The sequence below is a fragment of the Herpailurus yagouaroundi genome, unplaced genomic scaffold, assembly GCF_014898765.1.
Source record: "Herpailurus yagouaroundi ecotype Mexico unplaced genomic scaffold, PumYag 163, whole genome shotgun sequence".
Classification (NCBI taxonomy): Eukaryota; Metazoa; Chordata; class Mammalia; order Carnivora; family Felidae; genus Herpailurus; species Herpailurus yagouaroundi.
The window spans coordinates 12,400,809-12,419,232 of record NW_024412404.1 but is presented as its reverse complement, the minus strand read 5'-3'; the positions used below and the strand labels follow the sequence as shown (position 1 = coordinate 12,419,232).

General features: G+C 55.6%; 1 protein-coding gene and 1 long non-coding RNA gene across 3 annotated transcripts in view; one reads left to right on the top strand and one right to left on the bottom strand.

Moving 5' to 3' along the window:
* The window catches only part of UNC5B (unc-5 netrin receptor B), an 81,922-nt gene extending 70,247 nt beyond the window's left edge, over positions 1-11,675 (bottom strand). For both annotated transcript variants that reach the window (XM_040485284.1, XM_040485285.1), the window contains exon 1: positions 11,190-11,675. In XM_040485284.1, the coding sequence (XP_040341218.1) occupies positions 11,190-11,268 (79 nt within the window). In that variant the 5' untranslated portion in view covers positions 11,269-11,675. The remainder of the gene's footprint in view (positions 1-11,189) is intronic.
* LOC121036751 (uncharacterized) overlaps positions 11,473-18,424 on the top strand; it is a 20,384-nt gene continuing 13,432 nt past the window's right edge. The window contains exon 1 of the long non-coding RNA XR_005793467.1: positions 11,473-11,582. This is a non-coding gene — a long non-coding RNA (uncharacterized LOC121036751). The remainder of the gene's footprint in view (positions 11,583-18,424) is intronic.

The following is an 18,424-nucleotide window of genomic DNA, read 5'->3' as shown; positions in this document are numbered from 1 at the left end:
TGTAACCCCAGGTGGATCAACCAAGTCGTGCTGTGGGCCTCCCTGTACCTTATGTCTAAGGCGCCCCAGGTCAAAAGGGGACTATTAGAAAGAAGCAAGGGGTGTAACCAGCAACTTGAGATTGATTTCTTCCTCGGCAGAAAGAAAAGGAAACCAACTTTTACTGACCGTGCCCCATCTCATTCGATCTCCCCAACAACCAATCAGGGCTTCTTTTTTTATAGCGAGGAGATGTAGGCTCAGAAAATTACAGTTAAGGACGGAGACAGGACTTGAACCCCGTTTTCTAATTCTAGGGCAGATCCTTTGGACAGAGGAGGGCATTGAAGGCCCAGAGAGGGAAAGGGACCACTTCAATGCCACACAGCACATTAACTGGTAGACAGGATTAGAATCCAGGCTTCCCAGCCCTTAGCTCCGGGCTCTTTCTGCTGCGCACCAGCAGGAGAACACGGGGCCAGGTCAGATGTACAGCAGGGGTCACTGTGCCCAGCAGCCCTGGCTGTCCGGCTGCCAGGCAGGAATTCCAGATTAGCCTGGGACAGGGGCTCCTGGCAAGGACCAGGGGTTGCCCAGCTGAGAGCGTGATACTGGCCAGGGCTACCGAGGCCTCAGCCAAGGGCCTCAGGGTGTTTAATCTCCCAGGGAGGCTCCCTGAATGTTAGAGCTGAACACAGAGCCAGGGACGACCTGGCTCGGCCACGCCCAGCAGCCAAAACTGCTCCCCTGCACCAAACCCAGCTCCAGCCAAGGAGCTGGCAGTAGCTGCCATGGAAGGCGGAGGGCTGCGGTCAGACCCTATCCATGGGCCTTTAGAAACACCCTCTCGGCCCACACCTACTCCCGGGCCCCAGAGCCCAGGTGCATGCGACAGGCGTTCTCTTGAGCCCTAGAAGGCAAGCTGGAGGGGAATGATCGATGGGCCTGGGAACGCAAGCAGGAAGCAAACATTGCGCGAGGGCCTGGGCCAGCTGCGCCTGGTGAAGGCCACCTTGCAGAGAAGTACAAAGTTTACCAGCCCGGCAAATGCCCGCTAGAGTCCCCTCTCTCCACACAAAGGGGTCAAAGGCACTTGACTGCACTACTTGGTTAATTCCTTGTGGCTCCATTGGACTTAGTGAGTCAACTCTCTCACACCCGGGGGCTCTGACTTTTGTCACTGGTACGTAGTAAGTGCTCCGAGGCAGAAGCAGAAGAGGATGAAGGGAGAGAGGCAGGCAAAGGCGGGGGTGGGGTGGGGGTGGGGAGGCTGCAAGCAAAGCAGCAAGAATCTTCTGGCTCTTTGGTTACGTCGACAACTGTCAAGTCCAAACACGGTAGGGACTGAATCGTAGTGGCACCTGGGTGAGTAAGGCCTGACCGCGAGTTCGCATCCATCCGTTCTACGAGTGTTCATCGAGCACCTTCTAGGTGCTGGGGTCTGTGCTGGGTGCCAGGGACACACAAGGGAGTGAACTCAGGCCCAGTCTCCTAGTCACCTAGTGTCACAGCTGCTCTTTCATTAGCTGGTTGTTCAACCGCATCCTGCCTCCACCCAGGTCCCCGGGGCCCTGGCTCAGTGACAAGGAAAGGGAAGGGTGCCAGGCTGTCCCACGGAACCCTTGCCACCTGGTCCTGGGCCACTGCCCACTCTGTGAGCCTCGCTCTGCCCTGCTGTGTGTCACAGAATGCTCCAAGGTGGAATGGGGGAAGGAGCCAGGCACGACTTTCCTGGAATTTCTGACTGAATTTCTGGTAAGTTCTGCATCTTCCATGGGTGCTCTGGCCCCAGGCTGGGCAGGCGGGCGCCTCTGATCACATTACAGAGCTGCTTTCCTTCGGCTGTCTCCTGACTCCGGTAATGCCTCTAGACGCCACTCGGGGCCTCAGGGGGTTGCTGGCTCCTGGGTGATCTCAGTAGATGTTCCTCCCAGACCTTGGTGATGCCTTCCTCCCAGACCTGGTGATGCCACCAGGCCTAGGGGACCAGAAAAGGCAGGCAGCCTCTCTCATCCTGCCACCTCTCCCATGCTCTCTGGTCAACCTAGAAGCTGTCACTCTCTGCCCGCTTGCTCTCCTGCCCAGAGATGTACAGGGAGAAAAGCAGGGGTCAGCCAGATCAGGGTAGGGGAGAGGCATATGCCATCTCACAGCACACCAGGGCCCAGGGAAGGTGGCAGGCCACCTCACAGGTGGGGATGTGCAGGTCCAGAGACACTGAGCCACCTGGCCCAGGCACTCAGTGAATGAATGCTTTCAATTCCAAAGCCGTGGCTCTTTCCACAGCACTAAGGGACCCCTGGCCCCAGAATTCTTACTGTACCAGATGATCAGATACTAATCAGTGGCTGAATTTGGAATCTGTTTCCTGGATGGACATGCCAGATGTCCCCACCCCCAGCCGGTCGCAAATATACCCCCTCGTAGGAATGCCCTCTCTGCTTACCCAAACTCCGCTCCTCTTTCAAAGGCCAAACGACACCCTTCCTCCTGCAGGAAGTCTTCCCTGACCAGCCACGCAGGTGCTCAGGAGACTTCTTTTTTTTTTTTTTTATTTTTTTTTTTTTAACATTTATTTATTTTTGAGACAGAGAGAGACAGAGCATGAATGGGGGAGGGTCAGAGAGAGGGAGACACAGAATCTGAAACAGGCTCCAGGCTCTGAGCTATCAGCCCAGAGCCCGACGTGGGGCTCGAACTCACGGACCGCGAGATCATGACCTGAGCCGAAGTCGGCCGCTTAACCGACTGAGCCACCCAGGCGCCCCCAGGAGCCTTCTCTTAACAGGAGCAACACTCCCTGTTGTACCACTCGATACGTGGCACCAGTAATAATGACGCTGAGGAGGACAGCAAGGCTACTGAGCACTTGAGAACGTGCAAAGTTCTTGTGTGTGTGACCTCGTTCTTCCCCACAGCAATCTGACGAGGACTGGCATTGTTAGCAGTCCCGCTTTACCAATGAAGAAACTAAAGCTCAGGAAGGGAGGGCAACTTGCTCTAGGGCACACAGCCGGAGGGTGCCCCGGCCAGGATTTGAACCCAAGCGGTCTGACTGCACAGCCTGCCCCCTGAGCGTGGCACTGGATCCCTCCCAGGCCACACGTGGCCTGGCTCATCTTTGAGTGAGCTCCTCTCTGCCATCTCACTCACTCTTGCACCCGGCAGCGCACACCTGATGCACGGCTCGTGCGTCAAGAAGGGACACAAACCAATTCAAGGGTCAGGCCCAGGCTTTGCCCAACTTTCACCGCAGAGCCCAGTGCCTGCTCACTCTGAACGAATGTGAGGGTGCACCAAGTTTTAGGGCTGGGCCAATATTCCAGGGGGGAGGTGGAGACAGATCCCTCGTTCCCCACCCCGAGATCAGTCACCCTCCATCCCTGAGAAATGAAACAATGAATGGTCTGGCTAGGTCTGAGAGTGTGTTCCTCCCACATCCTCCACGGGGCCCCCCTGAGCCTGGCAGGGTCGGGGAGAACAAGGGCTTCTTCTCTCAAATGCTAGGCTGTCTGCCACAGGGTCCTTCTCTGTCCCCTGGGCCCTGCTTGGCATCTGGGGCTCTCTGCCTCTGAGACAGGAGATGCTTATGGAACAGGAAAAAGGGACTGAGGTCCTGAAGGGTAATTTATGGCTTCAGAGAGAGACCCAGGGCCACATAATGCTCACAAGGGCATTCCAGTCGATATATTGATGTTCTAGAGGGGCCTCTGTAAACACAAGTGGTTCTGGGCCTCAGCTACCTCTGTCTCTTGCTGGCTGCTGGGGCCTCTTCAGCTGGAATCAAGCAAAAAAAACCAAAACCAAAACCAAAACAAAACAAAACCTGAGGCCCTTAAAGGTTATCCTTCCACCTTCCCCAACCTTAAACTTACAGAAGGGGAGACCAACCAGGACCCAGAGAGGAAAAGGCACTTGTCCCACAGCGGCAGAACAGCAAACACCAGAACCTCCTAATTCCCAGGCCAGGAGTTGCTGGGCCTCCAGGCCATAAGCCTCCATCCTTTCTCCTCCCCCCAGGCCTCTAGAGGAAGCCGTCTCTGGCGTCACAGGGCTGTCTCCTGAGGAGGATGCACCCGAGTAACCACTGTGTGCCATGCACTGTGCGAAATACTTTATCATAACCAGGGCGCAGGATCCTTGAAACAGCTCCATGAGGATGGTATTATTGCCCCCATTTTACAGATGAGGAAACTGAGGCCCGCGGTAATGACAAGTGAACCTTCCCCTCTGGCCGGCTCATAGAAGTTCCTGGGCACAGGGTTCTGTCCTTCCCTTCTTGTCTGCCCTGGGGACACAGCAGAAGGCACAGAAGCATACCACCCCATGCTCCCACCCCCAACACCATGCCTTCTAGTGCTTAAGAAGTATTTTCTGAGCTCACTCCATCTTTAAGAGCTACAGGGAACAGGGGCGCCTGGGTGGCGCAGTCGGTTAAGCGTCCGACTTCAGCCAGGTCACGATCTCGCGGTCCGTGAGTTCGAGCCCCACGCCGGGCTCTGGGCTGATGGCTCAGAGCCTGGAGCCTGTTTCCGATTCTGTGTCTCCCTCTCTCTCTGCCCCTCCCCCATTCATGCTCTGTCTCTCTCTGTCCCAAAAATAAATAAAACACATTGAAAAAAAAAATTAAAAAAAAAAAAAAAAGAGCCACAGGGAACGAATCAAAAAATGAGATATCTTTTCCTCTCAAGCCTCCACCCTAGGTCCCAGCCTGCAGTCAGAGGTAGCTGAGGGTCAGGTCCCCAAGGTGCACCCCTTCGGATGAGGCTGAGAGGCCCAGGAGTGGAAATATGGCCAGGGGGTGCCTCACCAAGGACCGGGCTTGCCCAAGACGGTGGCCGAGCAGATGCCGATACAGCCAATTCTCTGAGAGTGGGAGAGGCCTGGGGCCGGCCACCCCTGCCCAGGTGCCCCAGCTAGCTGGCTTAGCCCCCATCCCATCTTTTCAGGACATGCTGTTAGAAAGACCTGAAAAAGAGAGAGTCAAGGTCTGGCTCCCATCACCTCCTCCAGGAAGCCCCAGGGCTTACAAAGTTTACACTTTGCTGTGCTCTCCCTACCTATATGGTCACTGCCCCCATTTGGCATCTGAGGCTCCCTGAATGGCATTTCACGGTTCTGAAGTGGACATCAGCATCCAGCATAGTCACCACCTTGAGGGCTGGGGCCAGGGCGGCTCTGGCTCTGATCTGGGTCCCAGGTCAGTTTCCTAGTGAGCGTCCTCCTGTCCGTTGGGGTTCTTACAAGGACCAAGTGAGGTCCCACCTCTAAGAGGGTTGATAACACTAAAGCCATATGCACCAGCAACGGGGCTGTGACTTTCCTATAGGTCTCCCTGCTCCACATTGGCTCATCTCTTATCCGAGAGGTAAGGGTGGCAGTCAGTATAGGCCAAAGCGCGAAGGCAGGGGGAACCCTTGGTGACCAAGGAGGTGGTAAGACAGTGGAGTAGGACTCCTGTGTGTCTGGGTGCACATGTGTCCTCCTTCAATCGCCTCCACTGAGACCCCCGGCCCCAGCCATGCCTGCTTATGTTGCTTTCCATCAGGGGTGCCACTCACTCCAGCTCTGTCTGCCTCTTCTCTAGCAAATTCCAGAGGAGACCCCACTGCCCCTAGAGGGCTGCAGCATGAGCCTGACCCAGGTCAGAGAGCAGATCTCCAAACCCTAGGTGCCGCCACTGTTCTTGGTAAGCTGGAAGTCAAGTGGAGGCGACCCAAGGACTCAGACGCTTGTCCTGGGGGCTGTCAGTCAAGCTCCTGGACTGGCTTTAGGACCTATCTATGGCTGACCTTCCTCCTTCTGGGGCAGCGGGACCTACCCTCAATCAGGCCTGTTCTATCTGTCCTCAATGGGGGATGCTGGCCTCTGCCCTTCCAACTCTGGAACCTGGCACTTGAACCAAATCCTGCTCACAACCCCCAGCACAGGGCAAAATCAGGCCTCTTTAGTGCTGAAGGGCAAATGGCCTGGGTCCCACCAGGAAGAGACATCCCCAACAGCATACAATGGATGGAGCTTCCCATGCCTGGTGGTGACTCACTGTCCCCACACTACACATACCTATTTATACACAAACACACCACAGCTGTGCTCATATGCACATTGCACACACCCAAACACACATAGCCACGTACATCACACCCCCATATACAAAAGGCATACCTCTCCCCTACACATCCCCTCCTCCTGCACCTTCACCTCCACAGCCTAACACCCCCCACCCATCCTCACCTCCCACCGCACACTCCCACCTCGGCCCACGTCCCTAATACACATTTTCACACCCACAGCTTGCCTGCTCCGAGAACCGAGCCACAGGGCTCAGGAAAAGTTGTGAGGCACTGGGGGCAGCCCGTTCAGGGAGGTGAGGAGGGTGGCTGGGCGCACTGGCGCTGTTGGGAGGTCGGGAGGCGGTGCAGTGTGGCCGGATACAGCTCAGGGGAGGGGAGAGAAGGGAAGGGGGTTGGGGGGGGCGGTGCTGAGGAGGAGCGGGAGGAGCTCGGTGGGGTGCGGGAGAGAAGAGGGAGCGGGGACGCCCAGGTGCAGGGCCCCCAGGTAAGCGCGAGGCCGGCCGGGCGCCACGGAGTCCACCCCCGCGGAGAGGGCTAATCACGTTCAGGGTCAGGCTCAGGCCGTGCTGTCCGCAAGGGTCGATTCGGGGGCTTCCAGCACCTCGGCGCTTTCGGAAAGAAGCAAGAGGGAACAAAAGGGGTATGGGAGCAGGGAGGTGGTTGATTTATGCCTGCACTTCAGCTTGTGTTTTCGCTGCCATTAGCGAGAGAAAAGCCCAGACTGGGAGAGAAAGGAGCGCCGTGGGACCCGCGGTTTGCCCACCCCATGGGGGCGCATTGGCCGCGACAGAGCGGGGCCGAGTGCGAATCTGACTCGCCCGCCCTCCCGGGGCCCGGCTCCGCAAAGTGGCTCGGCAAAGTGAGGGTCGGGAGGCATTCCCCGGGCGGCCGGGGCTCCCCCCCCCCCGAGCGCAGGCCCACGGGGGGAGGGGGGCGCCCCAGCCGCAACTCCGGAAGCAAATCGAAGGGGGCAGTGCATGAATTCCCCCCACCTGCCCGAAAGTGCCCTTCCTCGTATTATCTTCATTACGGTATTTTAAATTTCCCTTTAAAAAAAAATAAAGAAACGAAACAGAAAAAGCACAGAAGGCACTTGTTTGGTTTCATTCTGCCTTCACAGCTTTAATGACTCCATTTGTGGAAGCTGTTTAGGAAACTGGTGAAGAGGGGGCCGGGAGAGGCGCCGCCTGTGGCCTGGGATGCCTGCTTCCTCCTTCCCCCCCCCCCCAACCCCCACCCAGGCTACCCCAGCCGAGGCACCTGGTTGAGATGACTCCACTCCCAGCCCCAGTCCCAACCCTGGCCCCTGCCTCACCCCCTTTCCTACAGGGTGTCTCCAGCCCAACTCCAGAGCTGAGAGTCTAAAGAACGCGCTTAGCCGCCGGCAGGGGAGGAGGGGGGCGCTCCAGGTCGGGCCATTCAGAATCCCTAAAGTTACTCTAAGCACTTGGGAACAGAAGGGGTCTTCCTCTAGCCTCATCCCCAAATTCCTAGGCAGCCCACGCCCTCCTTAGAAGACACTGATGAGGAGGGAAGAAGAGATGGGAAGCAGATCTCATCTTAGGCCCGACAGCCAACAGCCACAGGGTAGGGAGGAGATGGAGCCCCCCAAAGCTTGAAAATAGAAAGTAAAAATATATTCTGCCCCATTTATATGAAGGCAAAGCTTTAAAATGTAGAGCCAGGTAGTCTCAGAGCCCAAAGGAGCTTGGCCTGTGATTCGTCTCACCCAGGGCAGATTAGGCACCAGGAGTGGAGCAACCTTTGGGCACTTCGCTAGTCTCAGGACCTTACTTCTGATGTCTGGCCCAGCCCTGTTCCACCCGTCTGGGGTCTGAGTTCCTGACTCCATCTCTTCACCCACTCCCCCATCCTGCTATACAAGTCCCATCTGACCTAACTACCCAACAAACCTTATCTTTAGCCGCTGGCCTTCTGTGGGGCCTCAATTTGGCATCTCGGTCCCAGATCCATGCTAGTGGAGTGAAGGCTAGTGGAATGAAGGAGCCACAACTAGCCTGAGGTTTGAGGCCTGAGTTCAGATTCCAGATCTATCCCTGAGTCCCCGAGTAACCCCAGGGGGGCACGTCCGGGCCTGTTCCAAAGCTTCAGCATAAATAAGGGGGTTGGAAAAGAGAGGAATTGTTTTGTCCTCCGGAATTCCGGAGGGGTGGGGGTGGAGGGGGGGGGGGAGGAGAGAAATTACCTCCGAAATTCCTCCCCTGCTGTGATACTTTCACTATATGAGAAATCTCATTAAGACCCTCTAGATTTTCCATTTTTTTGAGATGGGGGTTTGCTATCGTGTAGAGAGAGACACGGATGGGCCACCACACCACACTACACTACCACCCTCCCCCCCCCGCCACACACACACATGCACACAGAGCAGAGACACTCGGAAAACTCAGATTTTTAATTGCATCTTAAAAGGAAATGTTATCATGACACCGTGGTCCCTTCTCAACCATCCCAGCCAGAGGCCATGGCAAGACTCATTAAAAGCTCCAGGAAAGGCTAACAGGTGGGTGGGGTGACAGGAGATCCTCAGGGCTAACCCAGGCTTTTGAAGTGGCCTCTGCTGGCCAGTCACTTGCTGACATCCTCTTCTAAGGGTCTGGGGTTTTATGGTTCTGGGTTTGATTTCTCCACCATCAAACTTTATGGCTTAAAAATCCTCAGTGCTGTAAAGGGAGCTCATCTCCATATTTACTGGGGAGGGGGGCGGTGAGAGGAAAGAGTGGCGCCTGCTACCTGAGGGGAGCTTGCACATCTCCCAGAAAGACACCCCCCCCCCTTCTATGGAGACAGCCTTATCTTCCTCAGCTTGATATAAACCTCGAGGCAGAGGTGGATGGGGCCCCGAGGAGGGCTCCGAGGAGGAATCCAATGTGACCTGAACCAGCCTAACTATTGGAGAGGAGCAGCCCTGTGCGCACGTCTGCAATCTGTGGTCAAGTGAAGGCAAGATTTGAGGAAAGCCAACACGCTGGCCTTGGTTTTCCCCATCAGTGAAATGGGACTCATGAAGGATCCAACGGGCAGACCCAAAGAACATTCTGAAAGAAGTTCTGTGCCTGTGGCATCAGAGAGATGAGCTGTGTAGGAGGAAGGCGCCGGTTCTCCCTCCTGAAGGCAGATTTCTAAGGGCTTTACACTCTGGGCAGAGGGAAGGCTGCAGGCCAACCCCACCAGTTGGCCCCTCTCTAGGCTGGTGGGCAGGCAGCCCCTGCCGTGCTAAGTAATGAGCACAATTCCAATACCGGTTCTGCTCACGAGTGAGAAATCAAAGCCTGGTATTAGAGGCCATTTCTGGCTGGGCTCCGTTTGTGCCCAAATCCATCAAAGCCCTGGGCCTGGGGTTTCCTCTGGGAAAGGTGGGGGCTGGATGCTTTGTTAAGCAGGAAAGGCAGGCCACCCCCAGCCTCCCCAGCGGAACCTGGCTCCGGAGAACTCTCGGCCAACCAGTCTTGTCTTTTTCCTGCCCAGCGGAGACCCTCCCCCCACCCTCAGTAACCTCAGTATTTATTCCCCATCCCATTGCCCGGTTGGTTCTAAAACAGTTTCCCAAGCGCCAATCCTGCCCAAGTTCACAAAGACTTCACCCTACCCTTCAATCACCTCCCCTCAAACACCCTCAAACCAGAAACCAACACCCCAGCCCAGCACCTCCCGCATTAAACTGCGCTCTTTAAAACAAGGTTGGTCATTCAGCAGCCTGCCCCCTCCCCCACCAGTACCTTCCAACTTCAAAACACTGCTTTAAATACCAGAGTCTGCCCAAATCGTAATTAACCTGGATCAAATGATTGTGTCGTAACTTTACAACACAGGGCTGGGGAAAAAAAAAAAAAGTGAAGGATGTGCTAAAACCAAGCCCTCGCTCCAAGGCCGTGGGAATCATTAATTCCAGAGTGAGGAATCTTTGGCTATTGGGGTGTACGTGGGGGGCGGATGCCAACAGCACCGCAGAGGGGGAGGGGGAGGGCTGCGTCACCTCGTCTACTTTCTGCGCCAGGTTTCCAGCCCCATTCTCAGCCTCAACTCAGAGGGCTCCGCGCGGGACGCCCCCTACCCATCCCACTCCACCCCGCCTCGCCTCGCCACGCCTCGCCTCGCCCCGCCCCGCCCAGGGGGCGGAGGTGTCCGGCCGCCGCTGCCAGCTCACCTACTTGGGTTCCGGCACCAAAGAAAGGTTGGCTCCTCTGTGTCCACCGGCTCGCCGGGAAGACACAGCCCAGACAGCGACGCGGGGCCCAGCCACAGACGAGGGAGACGTGTACACGACCACAGCGAGGTGCTGGAGGCGGTGGCGGTAGGCACTTTATTTCAGGAGCCCACCAACCCCCTTAAGGCATCCTACAGGCCCAATGTAGATACGCGCACCTCGTCCGCTCCCCGGACCGGGAGAATGTCAGTGACCCATTTAGACGGAAACTTGGCAGGATCACTATGTACTCCCCTCCACCCCAACACACATACGTACCAAACCCCAGAAAATATCCCTCCAGACCAGCGGATCCTGCGGTCGCAGGGAAAGCTGTGCGAGCAGTATTCGGCCCTTCCCCCTTCGATAGCCAAAGCCTTTCAAGCCTGCCTCCTCCGGCAGGCCGAGCAGACCCGCACTTCCAGTGCTCCGCAGGTCTCTCTATCCCTCCCTCCCGTTTGCTGATTCCGGAGGGTGCAGCGCGTAGGAGCCTGGACGAGCCCGGACCCCGACTAGGAAGTTTCCGGCGAACCGCACATAAACGCACACCTGACCGAAGCGGCGAGTCTTCCCCCCCCCCCCCCCCCCCACCCGGGTCTCCGTGCGCGGGGAACCTGGGGTCCCCTGGAGGCCAGTCCTCCGGTCTGTCGAGCAGTCGAGCAGACCTCGACTCGGGCACCCGTTCCAAGGAAAAGAAGTGATCCCTTCTAGGCGGGGGCAGGAAGCTTACTCTGAACCACCTGGCCCGCGCCGCCCGAGGGGTGGCTGCGCCATCGCCCACTTTGGTGGGCGGAGAAATCTACCTTCTAACTTGGGTGCCGTGGCGCTTTCCCTGTGCACACCGACGCGGTGATGGACCACTTCAACTTCGGGAGACTGGGGCGCAAATGTCCCCTATACGTCCGCCCCCACGCCCGATCGCTCCCTACCTGCTTGGCTCAGCCTCGGGTCCCAGCAGAGCAGCAGCGCCAGCAGCAGCGCGCCCCGCGCTCCGCTCCGGGCCCACATGCTCCCGCGGCCAGGCTCGGGCGCCTCTCCCCCGGGGCTCTCTCCCTGGCCCCAGCCTCGCCGCCGCCGTCTCCGCCGCCGCCGCCTCCTCCTCGCCGTCCTCCCCGGCGCCCGGCCGCGCCAGCCCGTGCCCTCCGTGGGGGCAGCGGCAGCCACGCTGCGCAGAGGGCTGCCGGGCGCTCGGAGCGCAGTGGGTGCCCGGCGCCCGCTCTCCCGCCAGGCTCCGGCGCGCCCCTCTCTGCGCTCCTCAGGCTCTGGGGCTCCGAGCGCTCCCCGCGCTCCCACGCCCTGGCTTCGAAGTTGCGAGACAGAAGGTGAGTGCACTCAGCGACACTCGCAGCAGCCCGCGCCGCGCCGTCCGAACCCCCGCGCGCGCCTCTCTGCGCCCCGCCGCTACCCGCGGCTCCGGCGCCCTCGCCGGCCTCCGCCGCCTGCCACAATGCCGAGCGCCGCCGCTCGCTCGCCCTAGTGAGTCCGCGAGCGGAGGGGGGGGACGGCGCGCGGCCGGGGCGGGGCCTGGGCGGGCAGGGGCGGGGCCGGCAGGGGGCCCCGGAGGGGGGGAACCGAGGGCCACCCGGGCGCGGCCTCTGCCGAGCTGGGGGCCTTTCAGGGGGGGTCCTCGCGAGCCGGTGGGCCTGGCGACTTGGAAAACCCGGCCGCTGGAAATCAGCTGGAAGTGGAGTCTGGCCAATTTTCTTTTCCAAAAACTAAGGAAGTGTATCTAAGCTCTCCTTTGGCTTGGCTGTGTCAGCTTTCTCATCTGATCAAACTGAGGAGTCTCACTTTTGGCTCCCTTCGTCTGTATTACGTCCCATGCCTTCTACATGCTGGGATGTTTCCAAAACCGACTCTCTAAATGAGAAAATCTTGAACGCCGAAGTCGTGATCAAGCTGGGGCTTACAGCTATGTGAACTTGGGTATGAACTTGGGATGTAGATCATCCTGGATGGGTCTACTTGTCTGAATAACCTCAGGCAGAACTGTTTACCAGACCCCTCTAAACCTCTCGTAGCACTTTAGGGGACTAGGGCGTTAAAAACTTGTCCTCCAAGGAACAGTGGGGTAGAGGGCACGGGTACAAACATTTTTGGCTCAGAGAAACTTGGGCTCTGTTCCTTACCTTCTGTGTGACCTTGAACTGAGCAAGTTACTTAACCATTCTGATGCTCCCTTCATCATCATCTAAAATAGAGAAAAAATTATAATTATTTCATAAGGGGGCATAGGATTGAATGAAAAAAAATTATGTATGGAAACTGCATTAAATGTCAGTAATCTCTCTTTCCAAGATCTCCCCTCCCTGCCAGGCTGATTCCTGGGGGGTATACCAGTCCTGGCCTTCCAAGGGTAGGCCAAAGGCCATTTAGGTGGAGTTTGAGGGATGGTGGTATTTTAAGATTGAAACACAGAGACGTCAGAAGGGGTGGGCCAGCTAACACTGGCAAAGACTTGTGCCCCAGGAATGGGGTTAAGCACTTGATACGCATTACCTCAGTCCTCACAACAATTCTATCCCCATTTTATAGATGAAGGAATAGAGGCACAGAGATGTAAAGTCATTTGCTCAAGATCACACAGCTTGGAGAGAATGAGTGAATGAAGGGTGCAGGGAAGATGGGATTAGAAAGAAACTCTGAGCTGGGGAGCCTCCACCCCCCACCCCCCACCCCAGCTCTCAGGGGCTGGCCTGGCAGAGAAGGATATTGCCAGCCAGCAGGAATGCCTCTTCTCCCTAGCTCTGATCTGTTCTCTACTTGGGATTTTTCTGGAGCTGGGATCTAGAATAGCTCCTCAAATACAGGTGCCGTGGGCAGCTTCAGGAAGGGGTGAAGGAAGCCCGAGATTGGTCCAGCTGGGCCGAGCAGCCTGTAGGGGATGGGCTGAAATAGAGCCAAGTATGCCCAGGGATACTTTCTAGGCTGAAGAAGAAAGGATTTGGGGACCAGAGGGGACCTGGTGGGGACAGAGGAACAACAAGTATTGCCCATACCCTCCTCCACACACCCTGCCCCACAGGTTGGGGTCCGGAGCCTCTGGGGCAGGGTTCCTATAGTCAGTCTGCCCCTTCCGCCCTCTGTGGCTGGGTACTCAGGATCAGGAGGGTGGATGCGGGTAGTGCCAGACTCCCTGGGAAGAACTTTGGCCAACCGAGAAAGGTCCCTGTGGGCAAAGGTAGGCGGGTTATTTTTAGCTTGGCCCAGGGCAGCCCAGGCAAGGGTAGTGGATGAGAGAGTCAATAGCTGATCACACCAAGCCAGCTCCACCCGTCCATATAACTATAAGCACACATATGTACACATACCTCTGGACACAGTTACAGGCATACCTCACTGATACACACCTACAAAAGCACACACAGGTAAACACACAGCAAAGACCCACAGGTGCAAATGCAAACTGACCCTCCCAGAAACACCTACAAATGGTGCAGAGACAACCACATACCTAAGCCACAGGACCAAAATAGGCACACGCACACCCCTTGTCACAGCCACAGACATATACACAGACATACACCCCCAAAAGAACAAACATACTCCTAAGATGACACGGAAGCAGTAGATACTTAGATGCCTGACTACCACGAGGAAACCCATACAGGAACACAGGTACCGAGACCCACAACTGACCATCACCGTCTGGGTGCAGACACATGGTCAAGGACACTATGCTGGACAACTTGGCAGGGAGGGACCTCAGCAGAAACATGGCAGGCGGGGAGCACAGGGCTGATGTGCACACACGTGCTCTCTCTCTCTCTCTCTTTCTTAATCAGAAAGCCGGTGGGAATTGGAGATTTTTCCAAAAACTTTCAGTCCTCTGGACTTTGCTGTTCAGGCAGTAGCTGCACCAGGTAGGCCCTTCTAGCCTGGTTTCATGACTTTGTTTAATTCCTGGCGGCAGGGCAGGGGGGGATGGGAGGGCAAGCAAAATAAATGTGGTCATTTATTTGCCCCTCTCCTCCCGGCTGTCCTACCTTCCTCCCCAGCCTAAAAACTCTGTCAACTCTTAAAATATCCCCATGGAGGGGGGTGGGGGTCCTGGGCCCGGTTTTCCCTCCAGGACTCCAGCATCAGGGTGGGGAACTTACCACACTGGGGATCCCTCTGTAATTCCCTGCCCCCCTGCCATGCTGTAACAGTGTGAGTGCTGGCCCTCGGCTGGGGTCAGGGAAAGGCCTTCAGAGGCCCTGAGCCCACACCTTTCCCTGGGATGGGTGAAGAATGGGCAAGGCCCAGGCCCTGGGATGACTCATTAGTGTAACTGGATTAAGAATTACCAAGGTGTTCCCAAACCCAGAGCCATCACACTCGCAGTAAAGGTGTTCCTGCTGTGAGTTAAGGAGGAGGAGGAGGAGGAGGTGATGAGCTGCTTAGAGGCAGGGCCCCTCCTTTCCTGTTCACTATCATGTATCTGGCTTGTAAGACAGCATCCTGCACATGGTAGGCCTACAATCAATATCAGTTGAGTGGAAACATCAATGAGGCTGGAAAAAGAGGGGCTACTGAGCAAAGGGTCCCCAGACTTGTCAAATGGGCCCTAGAAGGAACCTTGCACCTCCCCCTCCATTTCCTGGGGGCCTGGGACCTAGGGCTGGAGGAATGTGGGCGGGGGCGGGGGGGGGCACCTTTCTGCAACACTGCTGCTTTGAAATCAGTTCCAGAACCAGCTCTGACCCTCATTAGGGGCTGCAGATGCTTCCACGGGCTACCCTCATTTCTCCCGAACCAGAAGAGCCTGTGGGAGCCAGAGTTGTGGAATCTGGAGTTGAGCTGATTGACGTTTGATGGTCCAGGGACAGCTCTTACCTGCTGGGAGAAGGCGGGGGCTGTCTGCTGAGCCTTTCCTAGCATCAGTTTCCTCGATTGTAAAATGGAAACACTATCTCCTAGAATTAAAAAGAATACACACAAAGCCCCTTATCTGGCTGAACACAAGCTATTTATTTAGTAACAATGCTGATTTAAGAGCCGCTGTCGGGGTTGTCTCGGCCGGCGGGGCTGGCGGCTCCGGGTTGGCCCCTCCTTCTGTGACCAGGACCCGTGTGCTCGCAGCTGCCACTAGGCGGCGCGCTGCAGCTCATTTCCCGCGGCCTGCCGCTGCAACCTCCGTTCTAAGGCCGCGGGTAAGGAAGGGAGAGAAGGCCATGGGTCCGGAAGGGAGCCTTGCTTCCACCCGGGAGCCGCCCAGGAGTGGTTCTTGGGCCCCTAGGTGGTCTGGGGAAGGGAGCTCTCAGACTGCTCGGTTTCGAGGATCTTGTTGCGTGAGGGGGGGAGGAGGGGGTAGGGGGGCTGGGGAGTGGGGTTTGGGATGGGGCGGGAGGTTTAAGGATGAATTCGTAATCCCCCCCCCCCCCCCCCCGGCGCATCCAGTCCATTATGGACCCCAAACACCTGGACCCTGGTGGGGAGGCACCTAACGTTGAGGCCTTTGAAGCTCTACCGTCTCTTTGTAATATTATTATAGCTAATGTTGATTGCTTTCTATGTGCCAGGTACTATCCTGAGTCCTTCATATGCTGACAACAACCCTATGAGACAGGCACTGTTACCCCTATTTATTTGCCAGATAAAGGAACTGAGGCACAGAGAGGCAACTGGCCCACGGTCACATACAGCTTGCAAATGGGCCAGTGGAGATTCAAATCCAGACGGAATGGATCTCAAGCTTATACTCTTTCAATTTTGTATCACATGAAATTTATCATTTAAGAGTGTACAATTCAGGGGCACCTGGCTGATCTTGGGGTCATGAGTTCAAGCTCCATGTTGGGCATTGAGCTTAATAGATAATAAATAAATAAATAAATAAATAAATAAATAAATAAATACGATTCATTGTTTCCTAGTATATTCATGATGCTGTACGGCCATCATCATTATCTAATTCAACAGCAATCCTGTCCCTCCAAAAAAGAAATCCCACACCATTAAGCAGTTACCTCCGCTGTGTCCCTTTCACATTCTTCCCTCTCCCAGCCCCTGGCAACCATGAATCTACTTTCTTGTTTCTGTGCACTTACCTATTCTGGGAATTTCGTATGAACAGATGCATAACACTATGTGACCATCAGGCTTGGGTTCTTAACCTCCGCTAAATGCTGTGACAGCCCCCACCCCCACCCAGACACACATCTTTTCTCTTGTCCCCAGGCGAGGGCCTTCTCCCTGGGGTTCAAGCAACAGAAGCAGTTAGTCGCAAAAGCCTTGGGGTCAGGCAGATCCGGGTTTAAATCCTGGCTCTGTCTTGGACAATTTACTCATTGTCTCTGCTGTTGCCTTCTGTTAATTAATTTAAAAAAATTAAATTTTTTGCTTTGTTTTGCTTCTGTTAATTAATTAAAAAAAAAAACTTTGAATTTTAAAACACTTTTAGATCTACAGAAAAATTGTCAAGATGGTATAGAAAGTTCTTATCCAGTTTCCCCTACTTTTAATATGTTACATTAGTACGTAGTATGTTTGCTACAATTAATGAGCCGATATTGGTATATTATTATGAACTAAACTTCACATTTTCTTAGTTTTTACTTATTCTTTTTCTGCTCCGGGATCCCATCCAGCATGCTACGTTACACGTAGTGATCATGACCTCAGAGGCTACTTTTGGCTTTGAAATTTTCTCAGCCTTTTCTTTGTTTATGTGATCTTGACAGTTTTGAGGATTATTATTGGTCAGGTATTTTGTAGAATGTTCCTCAGTTGGGATTTGTCCATCTTAAAATTCTTAATAACTTTGGAACAAAGAGGCCTCTTCAAAATAATTTTGCACTGGGTTCTACAAATGAAGGTCCTGCTTACAGGACAGAGAAAAGGCCCCAAAGCAGGGCCTGGGATGCGCCCCCAGGCCGTGGCTGGCAGGTCTCCGTCCTGCCCTGAGGGGCCTTTGAGCTCTGTACAGGGAGTGCTGGATGAAAGACCCAGGGTGGGAAGGAAGCCATAAACCTGGAAGAAGATTGCATTCCAGGCTGAGGGGACAGTGTGAGAAAGATTGCAGGGTCAGGAATGTGGATGGTGTGGTCAGGGTGTGGCGAGGCCCTTGTCGCTCCACCAGGGGACAAAAGGGCAGAGAAGGCAGGAGGGGAAAGCTCCCAGCAAAGGCAAGGCTTGCTGTGCTAGAGATTCTGTAGGAAATGGAGAGTCATGGGTTCTGACTGAGCTGGAGAAAGGCCTGATGGGAACTGAGCTGTGGGAGCATATTTGAGGCTGGGGTGTCGGGGGCAGACTGAGGAGGACAGCCCAGGGCAGGGAAGCCAGGGGTTTGTTGCCCAGGCAGTGTGACTGGCCTGGGGCAGCGGGGGTGGGACCTGGGGACTCTGGACTTTGGGCCTCACTGAGCGTGGGAACTTGGGGCTAGGGGACAGAATGGGGGCCGGGGGAGCCGGGCAGGGGAAGGCAGGATTGCAATGGCAAGAGTAGTGAAAAGTGTTGGAGGGGTGGGTTGGGGAGAAGGTGGAGAATTGGGGTCTGGACGTGGTAAATTCGAGGTGCCTGTGGACTCCCCAACGTACCTGTGTGAACGCAGGACTGACCAGTGCTTAGGGGAGTGGCCACTGTCTTAAAAAAGCCAGCTAACGTGTACTAAGCACTTACAGCGAGCCAGATGCCAAGCCAAGAGCTCTACATGAATTAGTTCCTTCGATCTCCATGATGACCTGCGAAGTAGATGCTATGCTTATCCCCATTTTAAAAATGAGAAAACCGATGGGTGCCTCGGTGGCTCAGTCGGTTGAGCGTCTGACTTTGGCTCAGGTCATGATCTCGTGGTCCTTGAGTTCGAGCCCCGTGTCAGGCTCTGTGCCTTCAGCCTCCGTCTGAAGTTGTGAATGGGGAATTATCTCTGTAGAGGGAGGAGGAAGAGGAGAGGGTATGGTCTAACAAGGACTTGCTATTATTAAAAGAGCAAGATAGACCTTTTAAACTTTGGTATTCTCTGTTTCAAACATTGTAGTTTATGGGGTGCCTGGGTGGCTCAGACGGTTGAGCATCCGACTGTTGATTCAGCTCAGATCATGATCCCAGGGTCATGGGATCAAGCCTTGCGTCAGGCTCTGTGCTGAGCGTGAAGCCTGCTTAAGATTCTCTCTCCCCCTCTCTCTCTGCCCCCCTCCCCCACTGCTGTGGGGGAGGGGGGGGGGGGGGGGGGGGGGGGGGG